A 24,535-nucleotide genomic window follows, 5' to 3' on the forward strand; every position below is an offset into this window, starting at 1 on the left:
TCTAAAAAGTTGTATATAATGTACTAGTTTAAAAGCATCTTTTTTCTTTTTAAATAATAATAATTCCATCTTTTGCTAGAAAGGAGGATGAGTTTTCCTTATTAATAGGAGAAAGTTAATTATCAATCATATCAATAATTTGACTAATTACAAAACATAGTAATAGTTTGGTGTATCATTTTATATCACAATGAGTTGATAAAATGATACATGTCAAGTCGATATAGCTCCAAACACGTAGTAATAGTTTGGTGTATCATTTTATATCACAATGAATTGATAAAATGATACATATCAAGTCGATATAGCTCCAAACAAATAAATACAAAATAAAGCAGATAGAACTCAAACTCTGGCTATTTAAGGCAACTTTTTTAAACTCTCACTATTTTAAATTTCAAATAAATAAAGTACATATGTTTGCTAATATAATAACTTTCCTCGAAAGAAAACAGAGACATCGTTGATATTTGGCGGGTTAGTTTGGAGGGAGGCGAAAACCAGAATTGGAACATTCTTTTGTTTCATGCAAATACGCATACCCAAAACTCCATGCCTTTGTAATTCCCACCAAACGCATCAGATTTCCCCTCTTCCCTCTAAAATCCCCCTTTTTCTCTTCAATTTCAAAACCCTAATTCCCAATTTCTTCAAATTACTAGTCAAAACAACCTCAACTTCCATAACTAGGTTCGTTTTGCATGTAAAATGCCTCTAAACTCGCCTTCCATGACGCCGAATGACAGTGACCTTGGTGGAAATGACGCTGATCCAAGGCTACAACTCACCAAAATTGCTAACCCTTCCGAAGATTTTGAAAAAAAGGCACGTTATTGTTATCTGATAAATTTATGACTAGTACTTCTCACTATTTTTCTATTTTTTGGTGTATCGTATGCTTTTAACTCCTATGTTTGTGCGGATATTGGTTCAAGTATGTTTCATGTTAGGATATTAATAAAAATGGAGGTTATTGGCCCTGTTTTTGATAATATAGTGGTAGTAGTTCTTCATTTTTTATATTACCTGCACGATTCGATTTTACATGGATCCTAGCGTGTAATATTTCATCATGCTGCTTATATTTATGTATTTGATGAATTATTCTGTTTGATCAGTTTGCAGTGTTATTTATGTCTATTTCTGGAAATATTTGAGACTTGCGCATTGACCAGTTTTTTCCGTTACCTAACTTCTTTCATAGCTTGAGATGTAATTTGACTAATTTCTGGTATTACACAGACTTCATGCAAGAGGCTGAAAGATGTTGAAATTTATGTCCCAATAGTCTTTGGAACAATTGCATTTTGGCTAGGCAAGAAAGCCACTGAGTAAGTGGGAGTGGGTATTCTTTTTAGTGCATTTATTTACTCAGAGTATTATGCTTCTTGATACAATTATAATATATGGGGTTGTCAATCAGAACTCAGTCACATAGGTGGTCAGTATATGTTCGTGGGGCAACAAATGAGGATCTTAGTGGCGTTATCAAGAAAGTTGTTTTTCAACTGCATCCAAGCTTTAATAATCCTGTTAGAGTGGTAGAATCACCGCCCTTTGAGTTGTCAGAATGTGGTTGGGGCGAGTTTGAAATTGCAATATCCCTTCTCTTCCACGATGACGTTGGTGAAAAGAAGTTGGATTTGTAAGTTCTTTACTTTGTGAATTGGCTTCTTTTTCTCTTTAAACTTTGCCTGGCAGCGTGGATATACTTCCAGTGATCTTGTTTCCCCAGGTATCATCATTTGAAGTTATACGCAGAGAATGAGCCTGGCCCCCAGTCAACAAAGAAACCTATTGTTGTGGAAACTTACAATGAGATTGTATTCCCGGATCCTCCTGAGGATTTCTTTTCTCGTATTCAGAACCATCCTGCAGTAGTCGTGCCACGGCTTCCTGCAACATTTAAGTTGCCTCCTGGTAAATATCTTCTTTGCTGAGATCTTTTGGATTTGCTGCTGGAATAACTTGGTCCTTTCAGTTTGTAATTTTCTACTTTATGTTTCTTAGCACCAATTGAGGACCTGCATGCCTTGAAGAGAGGTGATACAAAAAACCATCCTCTTAGTCAGTGGTTCATCAATTTCTCTGAGGCTGATGAACTCTTAAAACTCACAGCAGCTCGTCAGAGGGTGAGCTTAACTTAACTCTCTCTCTCCCGCTCACACACACACACATATGCAGACATGCTCAGTGCATCTAAACTTCTTTGTGTAAAAAACATTCATGCCCATAGATACTAGAAATCACGTGTGTCTGTACCTCCCTTGAGATAAAGCTGGATGCGTAATTTCTTATATATAAAGCTGAGTAGCGACCTATAGTTATTTAAGCTGATGGAATTATATTGGTGACAGAAGGGTGTGGCCTAGTGGCCAATAAAGTGGGTTAAGAACCATGAGATCTTAGGTTCAAATCCCAGCACAGGCAAACACACTAGGTGATTTCTTCCATTTGTCCAAGCCTTTGTGGACAGAGTTACCATGTGTTGGTGGGAGATAGCAAGTAACCATGGGATTAGTTGAGGTGCACACAAGTTGGCCCGGATTCCATGGTTATAAAAAAACATTTCTGACATAAATTATGTTAATACAGCTTGAATGTTCATTTTCATCTCTATATTAAGTTTATATTTACCTTTTTCATTTTTGGATGAAATGTAGAGCAGAAGTGTTTTCTCTAAACATGTTGGGTGAAGACTTATGTTTCGACATTTTTCCTTGAGCTTTAATTTCTCTATGCAATCATTAATTCTTTACTTGTATCTTTCAGTGCTAGGATTGAATTCTTGATTTTCATCTGACCTGGATAAACTGTCTTGTCTAGACTGGAGAGTGCCTTTTTTCTCCTTTAGACCGTCAGTTATCTACTTCATTAGGGTTTTAAAGGGAACTTCAAGCATATGAATGCCTTCGGCTCTTAAGAGACCTAGTTCATTTTTTTTTTCTTAATCAGAGAAGTAGATGAATACATTCACTAGAAAAAAGAAGAGAGAAGCAGATCGCTAGATAATAAAAATAACCCAATTTCACCATGGTAACGAACTATGGTTCAAAGCTTCATGCATCAGCTACATTGTGCAAGTGATTCAAATCTCTGATTGATGAACTCGTAACATTTCAAACAACACCTGTGTTAAGCACCTCAAAATGCAAATATGTATATCTAAAGGCTGCATTTTGAAGCAAATTAGATATTTTGTGAACAAGTTTACAGCTGGCCACACCAGCCTTCTTACCTTGATTATTTATTTGTCTATCTTCTCATTTAGTCTCCTCTAAGCCATGCGCTTTGAGCTTACAGACTCAATTTCCACATTTGTAGTATTAGTAGTTTACTATTAGCTAATCGATTGGACATTGGTCTGACAGGTGCAAGCTCACATTGTTAAGCTGAGGAGGCAGTTGAGTGTGATGGATGAGCTACCCCAGACATTCAAACTGGATTCTGATTAGAGTATGTACATGATTGGTCGGTCACATTTACATGTTCTTTTGTACATGTCGACTAGCTCAGTTAGTGGAAGTTCATTTTCTTTTCTCCATCATATCTTGTTAAAATCTCAACCTGACCCTTTCACTACCCCCCGGCCCCTCCTTTCATTTCTATCTCCTCCATATGCTGTGAGGTACAGGCTGTACTATGTCCTGGATAACGTCTAAGGATATTTTTCTGTAACATCTAGGATAGTTGTGTTATTCTGGCTCCTCTGTAAAAAAGAATGTTACCAGGATTTATGGTTAAACTATTTGTCAAAACAATTGGAAGAAAAATTCCTGACTGAAGTCTTACTGGGTTGCTTTCCGGATATGTTACATGAGACTTATATTGGTACATTTGCTCCCTCAGTGGCAGGTTTTACGCAGAGGTATGCTCATCACATTATTGCTTTTCACGTTTTAATAATTTCTACTTTTTTGGTTGGTGCTACTCTTCACATCAGTAGTTATGCGACAGCTCTTCTCGATTTTAACATGGTCTTTCCATAGTTCATGTCTCATTAGCTATGCTCTTGTTGTTTCTGGTATCTGTGTGGGGTTACTGTGTGAACTCTAGCACATGTACTTGCAGTTAGCTGTTTCTTTTGGTTTTATATGTGATACCATGCACTTGGATAAGTCCTTTTGACTATTATTTTTCTATAACACGCTTCATTTAACGTTGCACAATCAACTATTTGCAAAGAGAAGCCTAGATGTGATAAATTCTCTTATTCTTACTAGTGGTGTTGAATAAAGCATGCATATATATTTTTTCTGGTTGAAGTTGAAAGTATTACTATCATTATTTTTGTTATGACAGCCATTTGACATTCTTTAGCATCAATGGTAGAACACTTCTTTAGCTGTTGAGTGTTGCCTCTTTTTTATCTGGTAATGAATGGAAGCCTACTAGACCTTTTCCTCCCATATTGTACTCTGTCCTGGTATTTAACCAGTTAACCTTGACTCAACTTGATCCTTAGAATCTTTTTGTTGCTGGTCTGGTAAGGTATTTGTCCTATATACAAGAAGGTAAACTAATTAGCAATAGCAGTACCCTCTCTCAAGTACCTTTTCAGTTTTGGCGGCATGAATGCACTATTAAATATATGATTAGCTAGTGAAAATAAGTATCCCTACTAAATATTATACAAGACCCACTATATCATTGTTGTTCCACAAGGCTTCAAGCTTGAAGCAATAGTTAGAGCGCGACAGTCATTTTGGAACATTATATTATTGACTAATTTGAGCATATCTACAAAAAAAATCATTATTATAGCAATAATTTGGTGGGCTAGTGTTTGGACCCGCTTGGTTCCTTTTTCCATAACCAAAACTTGGAGAAAGGAAGAAATAAGAGCGTCTTATGGAGAATGTGGTCAAAATCTGTAATAGAGTCAAATTATAACAACCAAATTAATGCAAGAGAATGTGGTCAAAATCCATAATAGAGTCAAACTATAACAACCAAATTCATTATTCTCATGCATTAGGATCTTAGTGGCAGAGGTGATGCTTGGAGTAGTTGCTTTTGAACATGTTCCAGTTTAAGAATGTGGTCAAAATTCATAACAGAGTTTCAACTTTGGACGAAAACAACCAAATTGATTACTATTTTCAGGCATAAGGATTTTAGTGGCAGAGGTGTGATGCTTGGAATTGCCGTTTCTGAGCATGTTTCAATTCAAGAATGAGTGATTTGTTTCTAGGGATTTAGAACCCAATTCCTCCATAAATTCTCTAATCCAAATGGTGTAGAATTTTTCATATTTATACCTTTTCTTGCTGAAGGGGGCTTTGTGTGGATCACTTCACTCAGGAAATAACAAAGGAAGGGCAACCACATGTTTAAGCCATAATATTTTCTTTCAATTAGTAATTTGACTGAGATTGGTTTTCGAGCTCAAGCCCCTTGTATAGGTTTGGTTTCTAGAGCGCATTCTCATATCAATTAAGATTTCCTTGAGGTTCAAATAGGGGTGGGGGTGGGGACATGGAAATTTCAATGAAAATTTTCACCTTCTTATTTTACTATGTTCAATTTATGTATTCCTCTATAATCGGCTGTCTAGTTGCAATTGTTCATTTGAGATCACTGTGAAATTTCTTTAAACTAGTAATTTGTGTGGCTCCCTTAAAATTCAGTAGATATTAGGCAAAAGAATTCACATGTTCTGATGTTCGTTATTTCCAAATTGTACAACACAGGACAAATTAAGTTTATGATTACCGTAGAAATTGAGAACTCGGATGTATTAGCAGCCTCCGTTTTGTTTCAACTTGAAAGCAAGAGTAACATGGCTTCACATGCTAATTCAAGTATTATGTTGTCACTTGTCCCTAGGGATGTACATAGAAAATGCTATTTGTTTCTTGTGTTATTATTGACTTTGATGGTCCTTTGCCTTCAGTCAGCAGAGTTATGTTGTCCATTCTTCATTCATAACAGAACCCACCCCAATGATCAGCCATTCTTGACCAATATTCCCCTTTTTACATCGACATAAAGAGATGTTGGGTATATAAGCAAACACGTTTTAAACTATAGTAATGAATTTTAAAACCATGTCGGGTTCTAAAATAGTATCACTAGTAGATTGGGTTGTTACCTATTCTCGACCCTGAATCTTCATTTGTTTCTACTACCTATGTTTTTAGTTTTGTTTCTAACTAATTTCTTAACATAGGTATGGGATGTGATGATTTATTTCTCTTGAATGTTGGAAAACCAATACAGACAAATTTTAAAGGCAACTTTTGGGCCTCACCACATGTGAAGGACTGAAAGCATGAAAATTATCATAACCTGTCACCAGAATAGAAGACTTAATAATAGTTGTGCTCTTTTTTTAATTTTAGAATGCATGTCTGCTTTGTCATTTTTCTCATTTATATCTTTTGGGTAGACATTAGCAGTACGTCAGTTTCTGTATTTATTTGCTTATGATGTTGATACCAAGCTTCAAGCAGGGTCACATGGTAGGTTTTATGATGTTGAGACATTTCATTTTCTCCTTACCGCCAAACAACAAATGATGCTTTTCAAAGGACTGAATGAACCAGTACAATGATGTGTCTTAGCGGTCAATCAAGTGGATAAAAACTATGAGATACTAGGTGGTTTCTTCTTATTTGATTGAGGTGAAATTCAATAGTTTTTATCCAAAACCCTATTTGTTTAGTAGAAAATTCACTTAATATGTATAAATAATTTATTGAAATCCAATAAACAAATATGGCTATAATTTAGAGCTCTTAACCTTTCGGGGTGGCCCAGTGGTTTGGGCTTGGGACTTTCATGTTGGAGGTCTCAAGGGGTTTGCTTTTTGGGTCGAGTTCGTCGCACCGGGCTTGCTTGGTTACCTCTTCTATGTGGTTTGCGAGTTATTGCATAGGAGCGGGGTTTTTATCATGTGCACACCTAAAAAATAGCGACTGCGGGTTTCCCTCGTCATAAAAAAATAAAAATAAAAATAAAAATTTAGAGCTCCTAAACTTAAAATCATGAATCTAAAATCTTCTTATGCATTTGATTAAGCTTTGATAGTAGAGCTACTTGAACTTGTGTGTTGGTAGGAGATAAAAGGTATAGAAGAAATAGTCAAGACTGGCCAAACATCACCATTATTAAAATAATAAACAAACAAAAGGCTGAATGGACCAGAAAACTGGCTTTTCTTTTGAATGTGAGAAGTCTATATTATAAGTCGATACATGACATTTTCTTTAGAATAGGTTATTATGTCGAATGAGGAGAGGCTCAAGGGGGTCATTTGGCATTTTAAAATTCCTAAATAATTCTCTCAATTCAGATATATGCAATTTTGTTTTTAGTTATTGCTCTATTATAATCCTTAGAAGTGTAATAGTACTTCAAAGTTCAAACTATAGTGTGTTTGGATAAAGATTAAAAATGTTTTGAAGCATTTACTTAAAATCTAAGTCATAATAATCTATGTTTGGCATATACGTTATAAGCTATAAGCCCATCCAAACACGCTTTAAGTCACTCTGCATCAATACACATGATACACGACATGTAGCTAGAATATTTAAATTTAAGCACATCACAGCTATATGGTTCCTATTCTAAGAGGGACCAGAGTGATAAGGTTATAGTGAAATTCCTTAGGCATACGAAGATGTTTTTATTGGGATATTGAGTGTGTTCACATAATGATATATCATTTGTCCATCAATTTTTTTCTTTCGTAATCTCTCCACTAGAAGAATATTGCAATCTACACACCTCCACGAGATACGCCTACTTATCAAATAGTTTGGAGAGTTATGTAAAGTTTCACAATATAGGATATAAGAAATTATCCATCTCTTCTTTGAAGATCTTGAGTTAAATGTTAAGATGTAAATAGAAAAGAGTGAAGGTCGCGTGTGAAGGGAGACATATTTATAATATGATTGAACAAATGAGTTTCTCGTTAATAACTTTAACTTTACAAGACAATGGATATTGATAATTCAATGATATGGTAAGTAAGAGAACACCAAGTTGGTTCACATCATCTCACAAGCTGGAAAAAGTTTAGGCTTTAATCAATATCAAAGTTAAAAGTTGTAGTACGTTAGTTTGAAAGGTCATTCTCATTCACTCTAAGTGCTTTTACCTTTTGTACATCCTTTAATTTGTGTCCCCAAAGTGAACATTTCAATTATCACGTTAAAAATAAAATAAAAATTAAGCCTATATGAGAAAATAAAAGTATAGGGTATCATTAGGATGAGGAATAACAACTTCTTTTTGTTCTGCAACTTAAGTGACATACACGTGGATAACAAAACGAATATTCTCAAAATTATATCGAGAAGTAATCTATTTAGTATTATGATTAGGTTTCATTGGTGGAATTTGATATATATAAACTCAATTAACGACTTCAATCCTTTTGAAACCATTGAGTATGACCTAGGGGCAGAAATGGGAGTGACATTTAAGAGAAAGTGCTGTCATTTACTATTTTTTATATAAAAGAATTGATGATTGATGTCCTGGCTGTAGGGTGATTTCTGACTATCTAACGTGGTGGTCCAATTATGAAATTGTCCATCTATCGTTTTTATAAGTTGAAACATGATTCAAATTGGCAAAAACAGGGTCGTTATGGTTGAGTACAAATAGTTTTCAATGTTGAAAATCATAGTCTCAATAATGCATGGGAATTATTACGTACGTGTATGAACCATCTAGCTAATTCATCATCAACACTAATACTTTGAGTTCTTAAGCTTTGAGCTTTGTTATTCCATTGTTCTCAATAAAATCAAGTTTACTTCGTGACGATGTTAGCTACTAGCTAGCACCGGAACACAAGCTCATTCTATTTACTTAACTTATTAATTAATCCATTTGTTTTTCTTTTGCCTAGTTCATATTAGTTATAGTATATAAATAGTGTGTTTTAATTAATTATCTCAATTCGTGTGTCTTTAAACCATGTTTATAAATATAATTGATTTATTTTAAGAGTAAACACATATTATGTGCTTCAATCTAGTTGACCTCAAAAGGTATTATATCCATTATTTAATGTTGTGGTGTTGACTTGTCTTTAATCTACCACCATTGGCAATGTCAACCCATATTGTAGCTCATCTTGTTAAACCTAAAATATTAGTATTTCTTCGTTGATTATTAGGGACACGTGCCGGTGCCATATGAATATACGATGCTAATGTTAATACTATCTGAATAATGTATTGAGTTTGATTTTTGAACACTTATAAAATTCATTTACCAACTAAAAATAAATATAAAATAAAGAATAATTAGAATATAATTGCGATTAAGAAGGGAAAGGGAGTATCATATTGTCTCTAAACATATGAGAGATAAGATCACTTAATTTTCTTTAAAAAGGAAGAACGGGAGAAACACAGGTGAACAAAATCTAATCGAAAACCACACCAAATTGTAAATTGAGAAAAAAAATCGACCAAACCAACTTGATAACATATTTTTAAATTATTTTATACATAAAAGTTTTTACTTTCATATAATTTATAAATATTTCTTATACTTTTTCATAATTTTTATCTTTTAACATATTATTTCAAGTTTGACTTAAAATTTTGAATAGTCCAATAAATTGTATATTCCATATATATTATTAATTCTAACGAAGCTCAAATCAATATTATTGTTAACAAAAAATCAACTCAAATACTAAGTATGACAATAATGTTGAATATTTGTCCTTAGTTATATATTGGTTTAGATAATTAAAATACATTATACCTAATTTTAGTTTTCTTTAATGTTTAGTCATATAATTAATACTTATTAGACTTATTTTGGCATGATTTAGTATCTTAAAATTATGATCATTTTCATTTTGACTTATTTATTTGCAATATTTGTTTTATGTGATTTCATTGTTATTTTTGTTGAATATTTTAGTATCATCACTCATCATATTTTGTATTATTTTCTTAAGAAACACCTTAGATAATTATATTTTGGTAAGACTAAAGAAAAAATTGAAAGACAAGTTACTTATATGTTTGTATGAATACTTTACCGGAAAAACTTGAAAACCCGTGAAACCCGAAAAAATCTGAGGTTGAAAACCCCGAATGTTATTAGTTTAGTTTGATTTATAGATTTAAAAATCCGACATAAATGGTTTAGTTTGATATTTAAAAAACCCGAACCAACTCGATCCATTTACACCCCTAAAGAAACATATGACACTTTTGTATAAAGCGTAATAGAAATTTAGGAAAGTGAGGTGATGTTATACATGTATATTGATATTTGACGTTTAAATCTTATTTAGTTGTTATAAGTAAAAGTAAGAAAAAAATTGTGTAATGATTTTGTATACCAAGAAGAAAGAAAGCATTTGTTAACTAGTTTAAGCGAAAAAATAGAAAGAATATGAATATAAAAATAAGGCAAACACGAGTAGTCTATATATATATATATATATAATGGGCATTATTTAAATACAATGATTACTATAAATATTTTATTTTTATACATAATATATTTCTTACAAAATACTATTACATAATATTTAAATATAATTATTATAGATGAATAATTTTACTGGTACTTATATAATGAAAATCAGTTATAAAGTAAAATATAACATGAAAAATCAATTTCAAAACATAATCAGATTATCATAAGAAACTATTGGTAAAGCGAACGAAATTTGACTGTATTTGGAATTTTTGGATCATTTAATTTGGTTACATGCTGAATATATATGGTGCATTTTGTATGTATAGGAAAATGCTTTATGTTAGAAAATACCCTAAGGGGATTTCCAATATTTGGTTGGATCCATAGGAGGCCGGTACTTCTACTACTTCGTTAATTAAAGATTAATAATAATTAAGTAATAACAATGACATATCTAGTAAAATCTCATAAATAAGATTTAAATAAGATAAAATGTAAACAAATATTATCATATACTCATATTACCTCAATAACAATTTTTAAGCATCGAAGTATTTTAAAGAAAAATGATTTCCTCTCATACATAAGGGATGCAAATTATTTTCTTCCTTTTGACTAAAAATATTTTGTTTAAATATGAAATAAATTCTTTTATAAAAGGAAACAATTCAAAAATACATCTTATCCCTCATATAGAAATTAGCAAAACGCGGGTTCTTAAGTTAGTGACAAATCATTCTAGCGTATTTAATAATATTTAGAAGTACTATACATTTGATATTTGACAGAAAATGAAAATGACTTATTTTATTTTATGTCGTTACTCAAATGATATGAAAAAAATATTACTTGTTAGAAAAATTGCTACACTCCAATAATTACGAACATAAACCATAGGTTTGGATATTATAGTCACAGAGTTCCACTTAAAAAAGATTTTTTACAAGCCTCTTAAAGAAACATTATTAAGAAATAATTTTAAATTGTTTTACCTTTTATTAGTATTGATGAATAACCATACATGTCATCTTCAATAACAATAACTCTTAAGGATAAATTGAGAATAAATAACTCATTTTATTTTGAACTTTTAAAACGATAAATAATTTGTAAGAACTATCTTTAGAAATTATGACAAATAATTTGAGACAGGAGGAAATAATAATTAAACCTACATCTTTTGACTTTTAAGTGCAACGAATTTGAATCACTTAAAGTGGCTTCGACATTTTATCAGTTATAATTCTTACTCTTTGCATTTCTTTCAATGTTGTCCACTTTTTCAAAGTGGCCATTTTTAGCAGAACTTGACTACTATTTATAACTGGAAGCCCCCAGTATTTGACTTTACAGCCATGCATATACATTTTATTCCTATATTGTCAATACTATTATATTGTTTAATTAAGACAACGTTAATTTACAACTAATTAACTGATTGATGTCTCCTTAATTTTCTGCTTAAAAGTTCCTGATCATGAGTAAATTACATTTCATTTAACATGTGTGTGTGAAATCACTTTGGCACAAGGAATATAATGTTTCATAAAACAACAAAAACAACTTTTAACGATAATAAATATACATATTAGCAAATTAAAAAATGTTAATATTTACCAGCATTATAGTGAATTGTCATTAGATTTAATAACATTATAGCTTAAGGGACATTTTACAAAGAGTATTAAAAATGTGATATCAAGACATGGAATATATTGATTCGGTTACCGGGTTACGTATATGTTCATTAGCGTAAGCTAGTTCATTTAAAGTTTGGGTCCATTTGGTCTGCATTAATATTAGCCCCAATTGACCTGTAAAATAGTTATCATAATATATAGAAAATTATATTTGTGTTTGGTTTGTTTGAGATAATCATGACAAAGGAAAATGATATTTATCAGTTTGATTTATACAAATCATAAAAGAAACAAATGAGAAATGTCATTGGACACGTAGCCAAATTGAACGGGTGATTAATAAGATGACCTTGCTTTTGATCCCGTTTTGCTCGAGTAAAACTTCAAGTTCTGATTAATGAGCAATATTTTTTACATTTAACTTTAAAGATTTGCTCATGGACAAGTAAAAATCAAAAGTTCAAAATAACTCATTTCTAAGGTCATTGGGTGTAATTTCCTATAATTAACTTGCTCATTTTAATCCAAGAATGATTTATACAAATTATAGATTATTTGCTTGTCATTATTTAACTATTAACCCTACTTAAATACAAAAATAACTTTTGTATTGGAACTAATTGACCCCATTATGCTAGTGGATCCCTATAAATGCAACTCATGACAGAAAACACCAGTAATTCTATCATCATGAGTTTCTGATGAATAAATTATATTTACCCGTACAATTCATAAGTTTAGTACTACATAATATGTTGATGGATATGATATGATACATCACCATAAATATCTAATCGATAAGTATGTCTTTAGACCCTTCGGAATAGTCCAGTGGTTTGGGCTTGGGACTTCCATGTTGGAGGTCTCAAGTTCGAAACCTCTTGCCAGCGAAAGCAAGGGGTTTGACTTCTGGGTAGAGCTTGTCGCACCGGGCTTGCCTAGCTGTGGGTTACCTCTCTTATGTGGTTTGCGAGCTTATTGCATAGGAATGGGGGTTTTATCCTGTGTGCACTCAAAGGATAGCGGCTGCGGGTTTCTGTTGTTATAAAAAAAAAATTATGTGGTGAGTGTATGTATTGATCCAGCTGGCTAGATTGTTTAGTATAATGTGTGTAAGTAGGGTAGAAGACCAATGGGAGGGAGTAAAGAGGGCCTCAATGTCCTCGTACAAATGTACCCATAATAAACCATCCCATTACCTATTCAGTTTCTTTGTCCCCACTACCTCCACATGCCTATGTTTTTTCATTTTTCAACTCCATAAATACTCCTTTTTTCCTCTCTTTTTTTCCTCACATTCAATATATTTCTCTTTCTAAACAACAAAAACAACCAAAAAAAAAAAATGGGTCTAAAGAAAACAAGTAGCAGCAAACAACAAACAGCAGCTTTGAAACAATTGATCAAAAGATGTTCTAGCTTTGGAAAAAATGAGAATGGGTTCCCTCATGATGTTCCAAAAGGACATTTTGTTGTCTATGTTGGAGAAAATAGAAGTAGATATATAATTCCTATTTCTTGGTTAACATATCCTCAATTTCAAAATTTGCTTCAAAGAGCTGAAGAAGAATTTGGATTTAGTCATGATATGGGCATTACTATTCCTTGTCATGAACATGATTTTTGTTCACTTATTTCAATGTTTAGATGAAAAAATGTTCCATCTTTTTTTTTAGTCTCTATCATATGATGAGAGATTTTAATTAATTAGGTTATTACTTATTATTATTATAAGTAAATAGGTTTTATTTCACTGACAAAAGGATATTCCCATATATTATAAACTCTTGTGGAGTTTTTTGGGTTTGTATATTTGGTTTTTCATCTACTTTATTGTTGTTAGTTTCATCAGTGGTGTGGATTCTGCACCCGTGGAAATTAAATCTCTTGTTTCTATTGTTATTATTATACAAATTCAATACTATCAATTTTTCTGATTTCCTTTTTATTTTCAAGCAATTATAATTCATCGATTACTTATATACATCGACAATTGTAAATAATATTGTAATAAGACCTTAGAGCTTACACAAATTGATCAACAGTAAAATACACAATGAATTTCTGAAATGTAGTACATTTTAGGCTTAAGTCATCCACGGCCTCTTAAAGTTGTCCGCATAATTCACTTAGACACCTCAACTAGGACTCTTACCTATTAGACACTTTAATATTAACGGATATTTATCTATTGAACATAAAATGACAACTAGCTTTAAAAATATTGTGCGTGTAATTCACACACATTTTCTTGAAAAAATCACGAATAAAATTACGACACATGACACATTGGTCCAAATTTTTAATTTTGAAAAATGAAGAATATTTCCAGCCATTAATAATCTAGAAAAATTAAATTGAAAAAAGAATAAAAAAGAAATTTCTCTCCTCCCCCCACTTAACCCATTGCCCTTTCTTCTTCATCTTCTCCCTATCACTCCACCATCGATTCCTCAACGATAACAAAAAAAAAAAAAAATCTCCCACCCTATCCTAATACACCCATCTAATCTTTTGCCTTTTTTTTCTTCCCTTGTCACCTATTGTATTCTATTTTTCCTGTGATTATTCAGATTTTTGTGAAAATAATCGATGTCGATAAATTAATTCAAAATCGACGATGAAGAGAAATTAAAAGAATATCAATTTTTTATACCATTTTTAATAAGTTTAATGAATGGTGAAGGTTGCTTGAACGGAGTTATTGAAAATGGATATGCATGAATGTCGGCTAACTTTTTAACTCCAATGGTCCGATTTTTTTTCTTCTTTTTGCAAATTCAATTAGTTTGATTATAATGAAAAATGGAAAAAAATAAGAAGAACAAAACAAAAGGCTGAAAATTTGAAGTCTTTAAAATGGTGGGTTGAAGAAGAAGAGGACTTGTACATGGGTGTGGGGTTATTTTCTTTTATAAATAAAGAGATAAATGTTTAATTAAATGAGTTTTTAGTTATTTAATTAATACATGCCAAGTGTCAAGAAAATAAGCACTAATTTATTTTTAAAAATTAAAAAAAAAATCCATTCACGCACTCAGCTGCAGTGAGTNAATCTCCCACCCTATCCTAATACACCCACCTAATCTTTTGCCTTTTTTTTCTTCCCTTGTCACCTATTGTATTCTATTTTTCCTGTGATTATTGAGATTTTTGTGAAAATAATCGTTGTCGATAAATTAATTCAAAATCGACGATGAAGAGAAATCAAAAGAATATCAATTTTTTATACCATTTTTAATAAGTTTAATGAATGGTGAAGGTTGCTTGAACGGAGTTATTGAAAATAGATATGCATGAATGTCGGCTAACTTTTTAACTCCAATGGTCCAATTTTTTTTCTTCTTTTTGCAAATTCAATTAGTTTGATTATAACGAAAAATGAAAAAAAATAAGAAGAACAAAACAAAAGGCTGAGAATTTGAAGTCTTTAAAATGGTGGGTTGAAGAAGAAGAGGACTTGTACATGGGTGTGGGGTTATTTTCTTTTATAAATAAAGAGATAAATGTTTAATTAAATGAGTTTTTAGTTATTTAATTAATACAGGCCAAGTGTCAAGAAAATAAGCACTAATTTATTTTTAAAAATTAAAAAAAAAAATCCATTCACGCGCTCAGCTGCAGTGAGTTACACTTATTTCTCCACATCAGCGTTTTGTGTTTTATAAGTATATGTTTTGAACAATTTAGGTGTTCAATAGATACGAGTCCTAGTTGAGGTGTCCAAGTGAATTATACAGACAACTTTAAGAAGCCGTAGATGACTTAAGCCTATCTTTTATATAGTTTCTAAATATAATCAATGTGATTGTTGTATGTTTGATTTAACTGCATATCTAAGAGTATAAATGACAGTATTTAGATATTAATCAACGGTTCAAATTTTATTTTTATTTTTTTAATTAATTTTTTTTGTCAAAGATGTCCTGTACGGTTTTGCACATATATATTACCAACAACTAAGTAACAAATAGATTTGACTACCTAGATTGACCGCTAACGACTTCTCTAGTTTCACGACGTTTACACTTTTAACTTATATTCGAAAAATATTTTTTGTATTATCGGTGTATATTAACCTATTATAATTTATCTTATATATTTTAGATAATTAATTCACATTTATTTTAGACATTACCTGTAATTATCGCTCATGTGATTTGATAGTATGATATTTTTTAATTTTTTTTACAGTATAAAACTTAAACTCTTAATTACTATTACAATATATCTTATGTTTGATTTTTAGTACAAGGGAAATTATCAAGAATAGTTTCTAGAAAAAACTAGAAAACTTTGTAATTCTACTTTGACATTGATAGCTAATTTCCAATGGAAATTTTGGGTTAATTTTCATCCTTCTAACGCGTTTACTACTATTCTGCTTATAACGTTTTGCTAATGTGTCACAATCAAGGTGTCAGATTATTTTGAAAAAGAAACAATTTGAACTCTTTCAAAATGCTAAATATGTGGCACCTTTTAATTTTCTTGTATTTTTTTCCATAGATTTAATTATATTAGATTTTATATAGGCTAATATATTAGTTAAGAGTTGTTTTATCTACTCTGCCAAAATTCCAAATTTAATTCCTGGACTAACCATATATATTATTCCATTAATTTATTGTTACTTTAATTTCTCTTAGAAAAAGAAAAAGGTCTCGATCCTTATATTAATTATTATCAAGAATAATATTAATTAGTTTCAATGATATAATCAATAAAGGTTTTGATATGATAATGTGATAATCTAATTTAACAAAGACATATCCTTTTGAAGCACATGGTTGTAGGACCAGACCAGTATGAGCATATTCCTATAACTTATCAATCAATTTAATTAATAATACTTTAGAATTGTAATATGAAAAATTAAATATATAATTTTTGTCCAAATACTAAGTTTGTTTACTTTTATATGGGACGCATGAGTCAGTTGAAGACAAAGTGAGATTAAAAGGGAGACAATGGTAGACTTGTGAACAGTTTTATTAACAAAATAAGCAATTATATCTCAAATCATCTTTTATCATCAAAAGTAAGATTTATTAAAAATTAAATTAATTTTTTTTTCTAATGACTGAACTAATACTTTTAGTTCCTTAGATTCTTAGGTTAGATTTTTGTCTATTTGGTTTTTCTGTTGTAATTATCTGATGAAATGGAATCCATCATGTGTAATGCATTATCGATCATTAATTAAGTATGACTGCTCATTAATTGTCAGCAGTTATGTAATTTGTGTTTGGTTGCATTCATATTTTGCCTTTATCATTCTCCTCTAAATATGAAAACACGTGTTCCCTCTGTTTTAATTTAGTATTTGTCTGATTATGATTTAATACGAAATTTAAGAAAGTAAAATATAATTTTGAATTTTGTAAGTTTAAGCTAAAGATACATATAACGTACCAACATATTCTTCAATGTTGTAATCTTATAAAACAATAGCATGTGCAAAGTCAAAACTAAAAGAGAAAGAGACATTTTTTTTAACGGACTAAAATAAAAAAAATAAAATAAGACAATCAAATTATTAAAGAGAGAACTAATAAGTAATTACAGTACGATCATGATTTTACATTTCTAAGCATATTTTCTTTTATTCCTCAGCCCTATGTGGACAAGAATCTAACTCAACATCAAAAGCTAACTTAACAGGCAAGGATGACCCAAGAACAAATGTCTTTGACCCACCGGTATGGGACTCAACATGCTGGGAACGCCCATGACTAAACATTTAAACCGTGAACAATATAAAATTGGTGTCCAACAACGAATAAATAACGAATTGGAATACATCTTACTCTTCACCGTAATAGAGATATGGGCATTGAGCAAAAAACTTAGACTAAAAAGGAGAAGATTATATATCTAAAACCATATAAAGAGACCAAAATGTTGTATTATGTTTTCTGGAGAAAAAAAACAACGTATTGTTTATTATTGTTTTATTTTCTTGGAGCTGCATTTATGATTTAGAATTTTTGGAATTTATGAAAAAAGACTAGCTAGCTACAAGAAGAGGTATATAGTATATAGTAAAAGCTTTCACCGCCAGCATATGAGAAAAATAGTAATGGTAAGTACTCAAAGAGCTTAAAATTGATTGAGTCAACAATCTAAAACAGACAATTTCCTCATAGAGTATATAACAAAATGGTGACTTTTCCAAAAACAATATTCTTGAGACATCATTTAAAGTCGGTGTCCCAATATGTACCTACCTAAATATGCATTCATGTTCAACTGGGGTACTCTTCTGCTACATTTTATGCCATTACGAGAAGACATTTCGAGCAATTCCAATTTGAAAAATTCACACACATGAACACGAAAACCGAGGACAAATTCAGTACCACCGTACAAACAATTGTAGACATTTTTTCATTGGCTAGCATTTAATATGAGGAGACAATCAACATCAATGTTGCACTTAACAACCCTCAGATATCACAAGCCACAGAAAAAAAAGTTCGATTAAATTAGCAAAGACAAATCAAATGTTGATGGACCCTTTTAGGAGTTTGTTAAACAAGTGTTCAAAGTATTGTTGTAGCCATCAAACATGCATTAATTATATATTTTTTGTTTATGGCTGAGACTGTTCAAGCTTCAATAAACAATCGTTACTAGTCACTGTCTTAAGTGTGCATATTCCTTAAAAAGGTGGAAAAGAAGAACAAATTGAACCTCAGAATCATTAGTCTAAGTTGTCTACACTTGTTTCAATTTACATCTCTTTTCCTCATTTCATTGGTAGCTTACAATGCACTGTCCAGCTTTCCACCACACAATTTGAATCACACCTCTTTTGTCAACCTGCCTAATCAAACTTCCTCTTATGTTCCCACCGTCATATCTATTTTACTTATACTTTGTTCCCTTTCTTCTTATAGGCATCTAATTATACGGGTAGTTCAACCTCAAACATTCCATCAACTATCTGCTACCTAACACTAGCAATAGGTACCGAATAACGTATCGTCTCTATTGTAATTTAAGTCCTGATCCATTCCACATCATTGACTATTAGCTCACACTTTTGAATGCAGTAATACGACCATATGTGAATAATGACACAAGAAGTATATCGTAATGAATTGAAAATTCTAGAATCATCTCCTTGAAACCTTAGAAATGTATTAGACTAGCATTGAATCTCACATCTACAAACAGTTCAAAATATATTCCAAATAACAAAGACCAGTAATTTAGAAGAAAAAGAACATTTCTACACAGTAGTTAATGGTGTACTTATGCAGGTGGAATTTGTCTCCCTAATCAAACCGGTAAAACTAAAATTTGGAAACATAGAGATTATGGAATGTGCAACGTGAAATTTGGGGCATAACTTTCTGTTTTGTTTGTTCAAGTACAACTTTGTTGCTAATTATTGTTTTAGTACTCTAAACCCCTTTCGGGAAGTAGGTGTACTAGCTTATTCACTTATTCTCCTCCTAATTAGAGTGCTGCACTACTAGCATACATGACCAAATAACAAAGTATAAAATGTTTAGCCTCCCTGAAATTTTAAATGAACAGCAGAAACTCTTGACCCCAGAACTCAAGATGCAGATATAATGATCCATAATTCAACCAAATATATGTTTTTGATCCTAACAAAGAATCTGATTTGTATGCATTACCCATTACTTCACCTCAGAAAAGAATCAAGAAAAGAAAGACACTTTCAACACTCTTCAGTTCCACGCATATATTAGCTTTAACGATACAAAAGTAGGCTTCTGAAGTCCAACAGATAGTATACGGATCCTCCAACAACCAACAAAAAGAACCCGAAGAAAACTTGCCTTCCCAAACAAACAGAGTTTCCTTTTTGTGAGCTCACAAGGCCCACATCAGCATTAGAAAGACAGGCCCAATGACATACTTGGGGCACACAGGGTGATAGTGAAGAACTGGACTAATCCATATTTCTCAACACAGGCGAAGTACAAGCACATAGGCAATTTGAAAAGCACTCATATTCCAGCCTTCTTAAGTCGTATGTGAAAAAGGTTAAATTACAAAGTAGACGAATGTGACTCAGACTATTAGACCAAGGACCAACCTTAGGAAATCTACTCCAACATTCTTACACTGAATTTTTACGGTTGCTAAACCAGATAGAATAAAATCCCGCATCGAGGAATCATCTTCTTACAGGTGGCACAGTACCCCGACCAGGTGGTGCTCCACGACCAGCAGCCTGAGCCTGCAAGCAAGGTGTTTATAATCAGGTGTATTTCTCCAATAGAAGAGTTGTAAGACTTGGCTAGCATATTTATGATTAATTCCTTATATACCGCCTCAGCCTCTCCCGAATTACAACCCCCCAACCCTTTCCCCCATGACAAATAGAGAGCCAAATAAAAGCGCTGGGAAGAAATCTAGGCAATATAGTTGTGTTCAAAAGAGGAAAGGATAGGAAGAGTAAAAGTCAAAGGGTTAACACTTCTTAAAATTGGATGCAGGCAGGAAATATAAATTTAACATCTCCTATAACTAGCAAAAAAGTTTTTTCAAAGAAAAAATAGAAGGAAAGGTAAAACAATCAGATAACGTAAAGTTCCCTCTCCCCTCCTCTTATCTAAACCAAAAGTAGAGTTGGCACCACCCTCTCGAATTATAACTGCAATGAGCTTGAGGTCTACGGGTACCCGATGAGGTAAGCTTAGAAGTTGACTACAAATACAAAAGTGCAACTGTAAACAGTAAAAACTGAAGAAGAACTCACTTTAGCTCGCATAGCAATAGCACGTCCCCGACCAACACCAAGTGATGTACCTTTTCCCTTCAAAAATGAAAATAAACATAAGCATAGCACTTGACAGAACAGTGACAATTTAGAAAAAGTGAGGAAAGAACCTTGATTCTTGCTTCTAGCCGCTTGAACATGGGAGCATTCTTAAGCATATCAGGAATTATCATGAACCTGGTGGAAATTAATGTTCAGATATGATCTTACCAGCAATAGCACAGTATATAAAAAAAGTTAACCATGTACCTGACTTTGCTGCCTCGAATGAAAACATGCTCTAGTTGTGACACTCTCCCATCCTGCAGTGATCAATATTAGCAATGTAAAATAGACTTTGAATTCTAGTAAATCCAGCTTCTCACTTCCTTCATCGACTCACCAAAATATGCCTAGAAGTGTCATTTTTAGTATAACCAAAAAATTCAGCATTTGCTAAAAATTAAGATAGTTTTATGTGCTTTATTTAATTTTTATATACAATTTTGTATCTTGATGCATTTTCTTTTCAGACACCATGCGTTTCTCCTTTTACTAAAGAAGAAACATTGTTATAAGAATCAAGGATAGGCACAGCAGTAGGTAAAACTCACTTTTTCCTACTTTTCATAATTTATAGGCAATACTGCATACACCTACCCAAGAAAAAGAAAAAAGTGAGGAACCAAAAGAAGGCATACAGTTGAAAAAATATAAATGTGGAGCTCATTATCAGATAGCACATTAAAGTTTTAAGGCAAAATGCCACAAAATCTAAATCATTACTGTTTCTTCAACTCCCAGCATCTTGATATGACATCAGTAGGCCCAAAATTAGGAAGAACAAAACTTGGAACATAAAGGTTTCCTAAATTGGAAAGATTTCCTTTCTCTGTTCTTTAGAAAGTTGACGTCCTCCTTAAAATCTCTAGTTTTTCATCTTCTTATTACTTCCTTTTTTTTAATAAGGTAATGAATTGCATAGAAGGCATCAAGGAGATACAAAATTTACAGAACAATACTACAGAAAAGACAATGTTAGCTCTATTACAAAAGGTCTAACCTAAAGTTAAGGAGCTAACAAAGTTCAACAACACATCAGGGAAGTTACGGGGGAAAGGTTGCTCAGGCTACAGAGACATGTTAAGACTCTGGCTTTAAGCTTGAAGCTTGGAGTAAGAGTGCCTTCAAAGCATCTTCTCCTTACTTCATTTTTTGGAGGAATTTAGCTCAACACTAGAAATGACAAGACATTGCTCCAATGACTGGAACTAGCTCCTCCATTAACATGAAGTAGATTTCTCAAGAACATGATAGAATAAAAATAATCCACGAAAGTGATTGGGAATGACCTTACTTATTAAAAAAAAAGTAAATGAAAAGCACCTAATTTGCACACAATGTGCACTGGTCTGCCAAACTAGTTGGTTTTCTCTTGAGCAATGATGACTTTTTGAAGGCCCGGTGAAGATGGTGGGACTTGCTCCAACTCTCAACTTTTTTATGATAAGGTAAATGTTAACTTTCGTCTTACCAGTCAAGAAAAACAAAAGATCTTTCATTTCCAGTTGAAAGAAATTTCATGAACGCTTCAATTTCCATTGAAAGGAAAAAAGACAGATAAAGAAAGGTCTACTGGTCATTTATTCTATCCATGAGTGAGGCCTCAAAATGGGTCATCATGGCAGGGAAACTCAGATTTTTCCATTATCAATGTTTGATATGCCTAGTTGTGCCAATTTCTTTAGTTGACAATGCAAATTTTATGCCTAGAAGCAACTCGGATGTAGTTATGGATGTCAACGAGACCTTCTCATATTGATGGGAGACAGAAGGAGGTAGAGAAAGAAGCGAGATAGAAGATGTGTTTTTCTGCCAACCTCATTAATGAACAGTATAGCCTTTGTTATGGTAATTAGGAGAAGCAAGAAAAACAACCCTTGACTTTTATGGGCTTTGTCCCGAGGAATCACAATATATTCCCCTTCCTACAAGAATTGTCAGCAAATTGCACCTGTTTTGTATGGTTGAATGAGGCTTTCTATAGTTCCCCCTTATTCGAAAAGGAAGGGAGCAAACTCTTGGTAACTTGAACTTCAAAAACTTACTTTTTTCTCTAGGTTCTCAAATGCTTTATGCTATCTTAACAACATTGGAAAGGAGATGCTCTAAATCTCTGTTTTTGGGCTACACATCTATGAAGTCAACACCATGTTTGCTTTTCAAGGTTGAGATGTGACAGAAGTAACTCAAATCAGCCAAAAACACAAAAAAGAAAATGGCAAGGTCCACAGTGCTTGAAGCGAAAAGGCGATAAGTGAAGCACACAATTTATGAAGGATTAAGAAATACCATGTAAGCAAATTTCAACTAAAATAACTAATCTCAGCATCAAATAACAATAATGTTAATACTCAGCCTATTCCTCGAAGTTGAGATTAAGCGAGTGAACCGCTTCTCATCAGAATCACTTTGTGCATCACTGAGTGGACCACACACTTCTCTTAAATGTATGGCTTCACCAATGAAGCAATAATCCCTTATTTTGCATTGGTTCATTGCTTCTAAGCGACAAATCAACAGACTTTACATAAAGCTACTCAAAAGGTGAAATTCTTGAGTTAACACAAGTGTTTCTATGTGATTAAAAAATAGGCTTTGTTACTATACAGGAATAAACAGGACTTGATATTTACAGATTTAGAAGAAGATTTGAAATAATAGAGGCCATAATTTGAAATTAAAAGTCAATATATGATATATTTCAGAGCCATCCCAGTCTAGAAATGCCTAACCAAGATAGAACGAATCCAGGAGCAAATTCAAAGAAATCAAGCTACTCAGGTGATCAACAACTTCCTACTTCAAGCAGTGTGAATAAGCATATCTTAACAGGGGCAGTACACTCTACTGGTAAAATGTGGAACAACAGGTAAATGGATAAAACTTAGTAAAAATGAGCATGTCATTCTGTATACTACTCCTCCACTTTGGAAGTTAAACAAGTATCCACTATTGTCACCCTAAATATTGCACTGACAATCGATTAGCTTGTTTCCAAACTAATGCACATGTTAAACAGAATATAGGATAAGTGCAAACAAGAGCAAGATACAATATCATTAGCAGACAAGAGAATCGAAGAAAATAACTAGGGTTTAGGGTTTAAGAAACAGAAAAAGAAAGCACAGATAATAACGCTTAACAAAATCGGAAAAATCACACAAGAAACCAGAAAGATATGTAAGCGTACTTTAGCTGTGTACGTAATGCTCTCCAGTTGGCAATTCCAGTTATCCTCGCACTCCACCATACTTCCTCTGTATAGCTCTCCACTCTTCATCTCTACCGTCACTATATGCCCTGTCGCTTCATGTAGAAGCTTCACCGGTATGCCCAAGCTCCGACTCATGGCGGATTTCTCCCGCTTTCTTTACTTCTCCAAAAACCTAACGTTGCTGGTTAGAGGAGAGTGCAGCTTCTTCTACTGTGACAGAGTGTGAACAAATGTTTAACCAATATGATCAAACGGTTCTTAGGGCAAATTCTTGCTGGTTCTTGGCCGGTGGATCAATTCTGATCCAACGGTTCTTGTTTACCCGTGTTATATGATGGGTACGCTTTTCTTTTCCTTTTTTTTCTTTGAGAAGTTTTATCTGGTAATTTAACTTCACTACCAAAATTTTCCGAGACTTTGCAATTGAGTCACCAAATTTCTAAAGTTTCTTATAACACCCACGGG

General features: G+C 32.5%; 3 protein-coding genes across 3 annotated transcripts; 2 read left to right on the plus strand and 1 right to left on the minus strand.

Moving 5' to 3' along the window:
* Nucleotides 1-454: 454 nt before the first annotated feature.
* LOC125847718 (transcription initiation factor TFIID subunit 14b) lies at nt 455-3,775 on the plus strand. Its single transcript, XM_049527389.1, has 6 exons — nt 455-825; nt 1,243-1,331; nt 1,424-1,645; nt 1,736-1,920; nt 2,011-2,132; nt 3,372-3,775. Exons 1-6 carry the CDS (start codon nt 709-711, stop codon nt 3,453-3,455), a joined length of 819 nt encoding a protein of 272 aa, XP_049383346.1. The 5' UTR covers nt 455-708; the 3' UTR covers nt 3,456-3,775.
* Nucleotides 3,776-13,365: 9,590 nt separating this feature from the next.
* Nucleotides 13,366-13,964, plus strand: LOC125848393 (auxin-responsive protein SAUR50-like). Its single transcript, XM_049528249.1, has one exon. The coding sequence runs from the start codon at nt 13,396-13,398 to the stop codon at nt 13,699-13,701; it is 306 nt and encodes a 101-aa protein (XP_049384206.1). The 5' UTR covers nt 13,366-13,395; the 3' UTR covers nt 13,702-13,964.
* Nucleotides 13,965-20,020: 6,056 nt separating this feature from the next.
* On the minus strand, nt 20,021-24,301 carry LOC125849249 (small nuclear ribonucleoprotein SmD3b-like). The gene is made up of 5 exons (XM_049529297.1): nt 24,047-24,301; nt 21,064-21,116; nt 20,925-20,991; nt 20,794-20,850; nt 20,021-20,271 (listed from the first exon to the last, which is right to left on the minus strand). Exons 1-5 carry the CDS (start codon nt 24,203-24,205, stop codon nt 20,209-20,211), a joined length of 399 nt encoding a protein of 132 aa, XP_049385254.1. The 5' UTR covers nt 24,206-24,301; the 3' UTR covers nt 20,021-20,208.
* Between the last annotated feature and the right edge of the window lie 234 nt (nt 24,302-24,535).

Source organism: Solanum stenotomum, chromosome 12 (assembly GCF_019186545.1).
Source record: "Solanum stenotomum isolate F172 chromosome 12, ASM1918654v1, whole genome shotgun sequence".
Classification (NCBI taxonomy): Eukaryota; Viridiplantae; Streptophyta; class Magnoliopsida; order Solanales; family Solanaceae; genus Solanum; species Solanum stenotomum.

Excerpts from the sequence above, each read along its gene's own strand:
- LOC125848393 (XM_049528249.1), top strand. The coding sequence starts at position 13,396 with ATGGGTCTAAAGAAAACAAGTAGCAGCAAACAACAAACAGCAGCTTTG.
- LOC125849249 (XM_049529297.1), bottom strand. The coding sequence starts at position 24,205 with ATGAGTCGGAGCTTGGGCATACCGGTGAAGCTTCTACATGAAGCGACA. Across the intron at positions 21,117-24,046 it reads GCATTACGTACACAGCTAAA|GATGGGAGAGTGTCACAACT; the intron begins GTACGCTTACAT and ends TGATCACTGCAG. Across the intron at positions 20,992-21,063 it reads ATTCGAGGCAGCAAAGTCAG|GTTCATGATAATTCCTGATA; the intron begins GTACATGGTTAA and ends AATTTCCACCAG.
- LOC125847718 (XM_049527389.1), top strand. The coding sequence starts at position 709 with ATGCCTCTAAACTCGCCTTCCATGACGCCGAATGACAGTGACCTTGGT. Across the intron at positions 1,332-1,423 it reads CTAGGCAAGAAAGCCACTGA|AACTCAGTCACATAGGTGGT; the intron begins GTAAGTGGGAGT and ends GTTGTCAATCAG. Across the intron at positions 2,133-3,371 it reads TCACAGCAGCTCGTCAGAGG|GTGCAAGCTCACATTGTTAA; the intron begins GTGAGCTTAACT and ends TTGGTCTGACAG.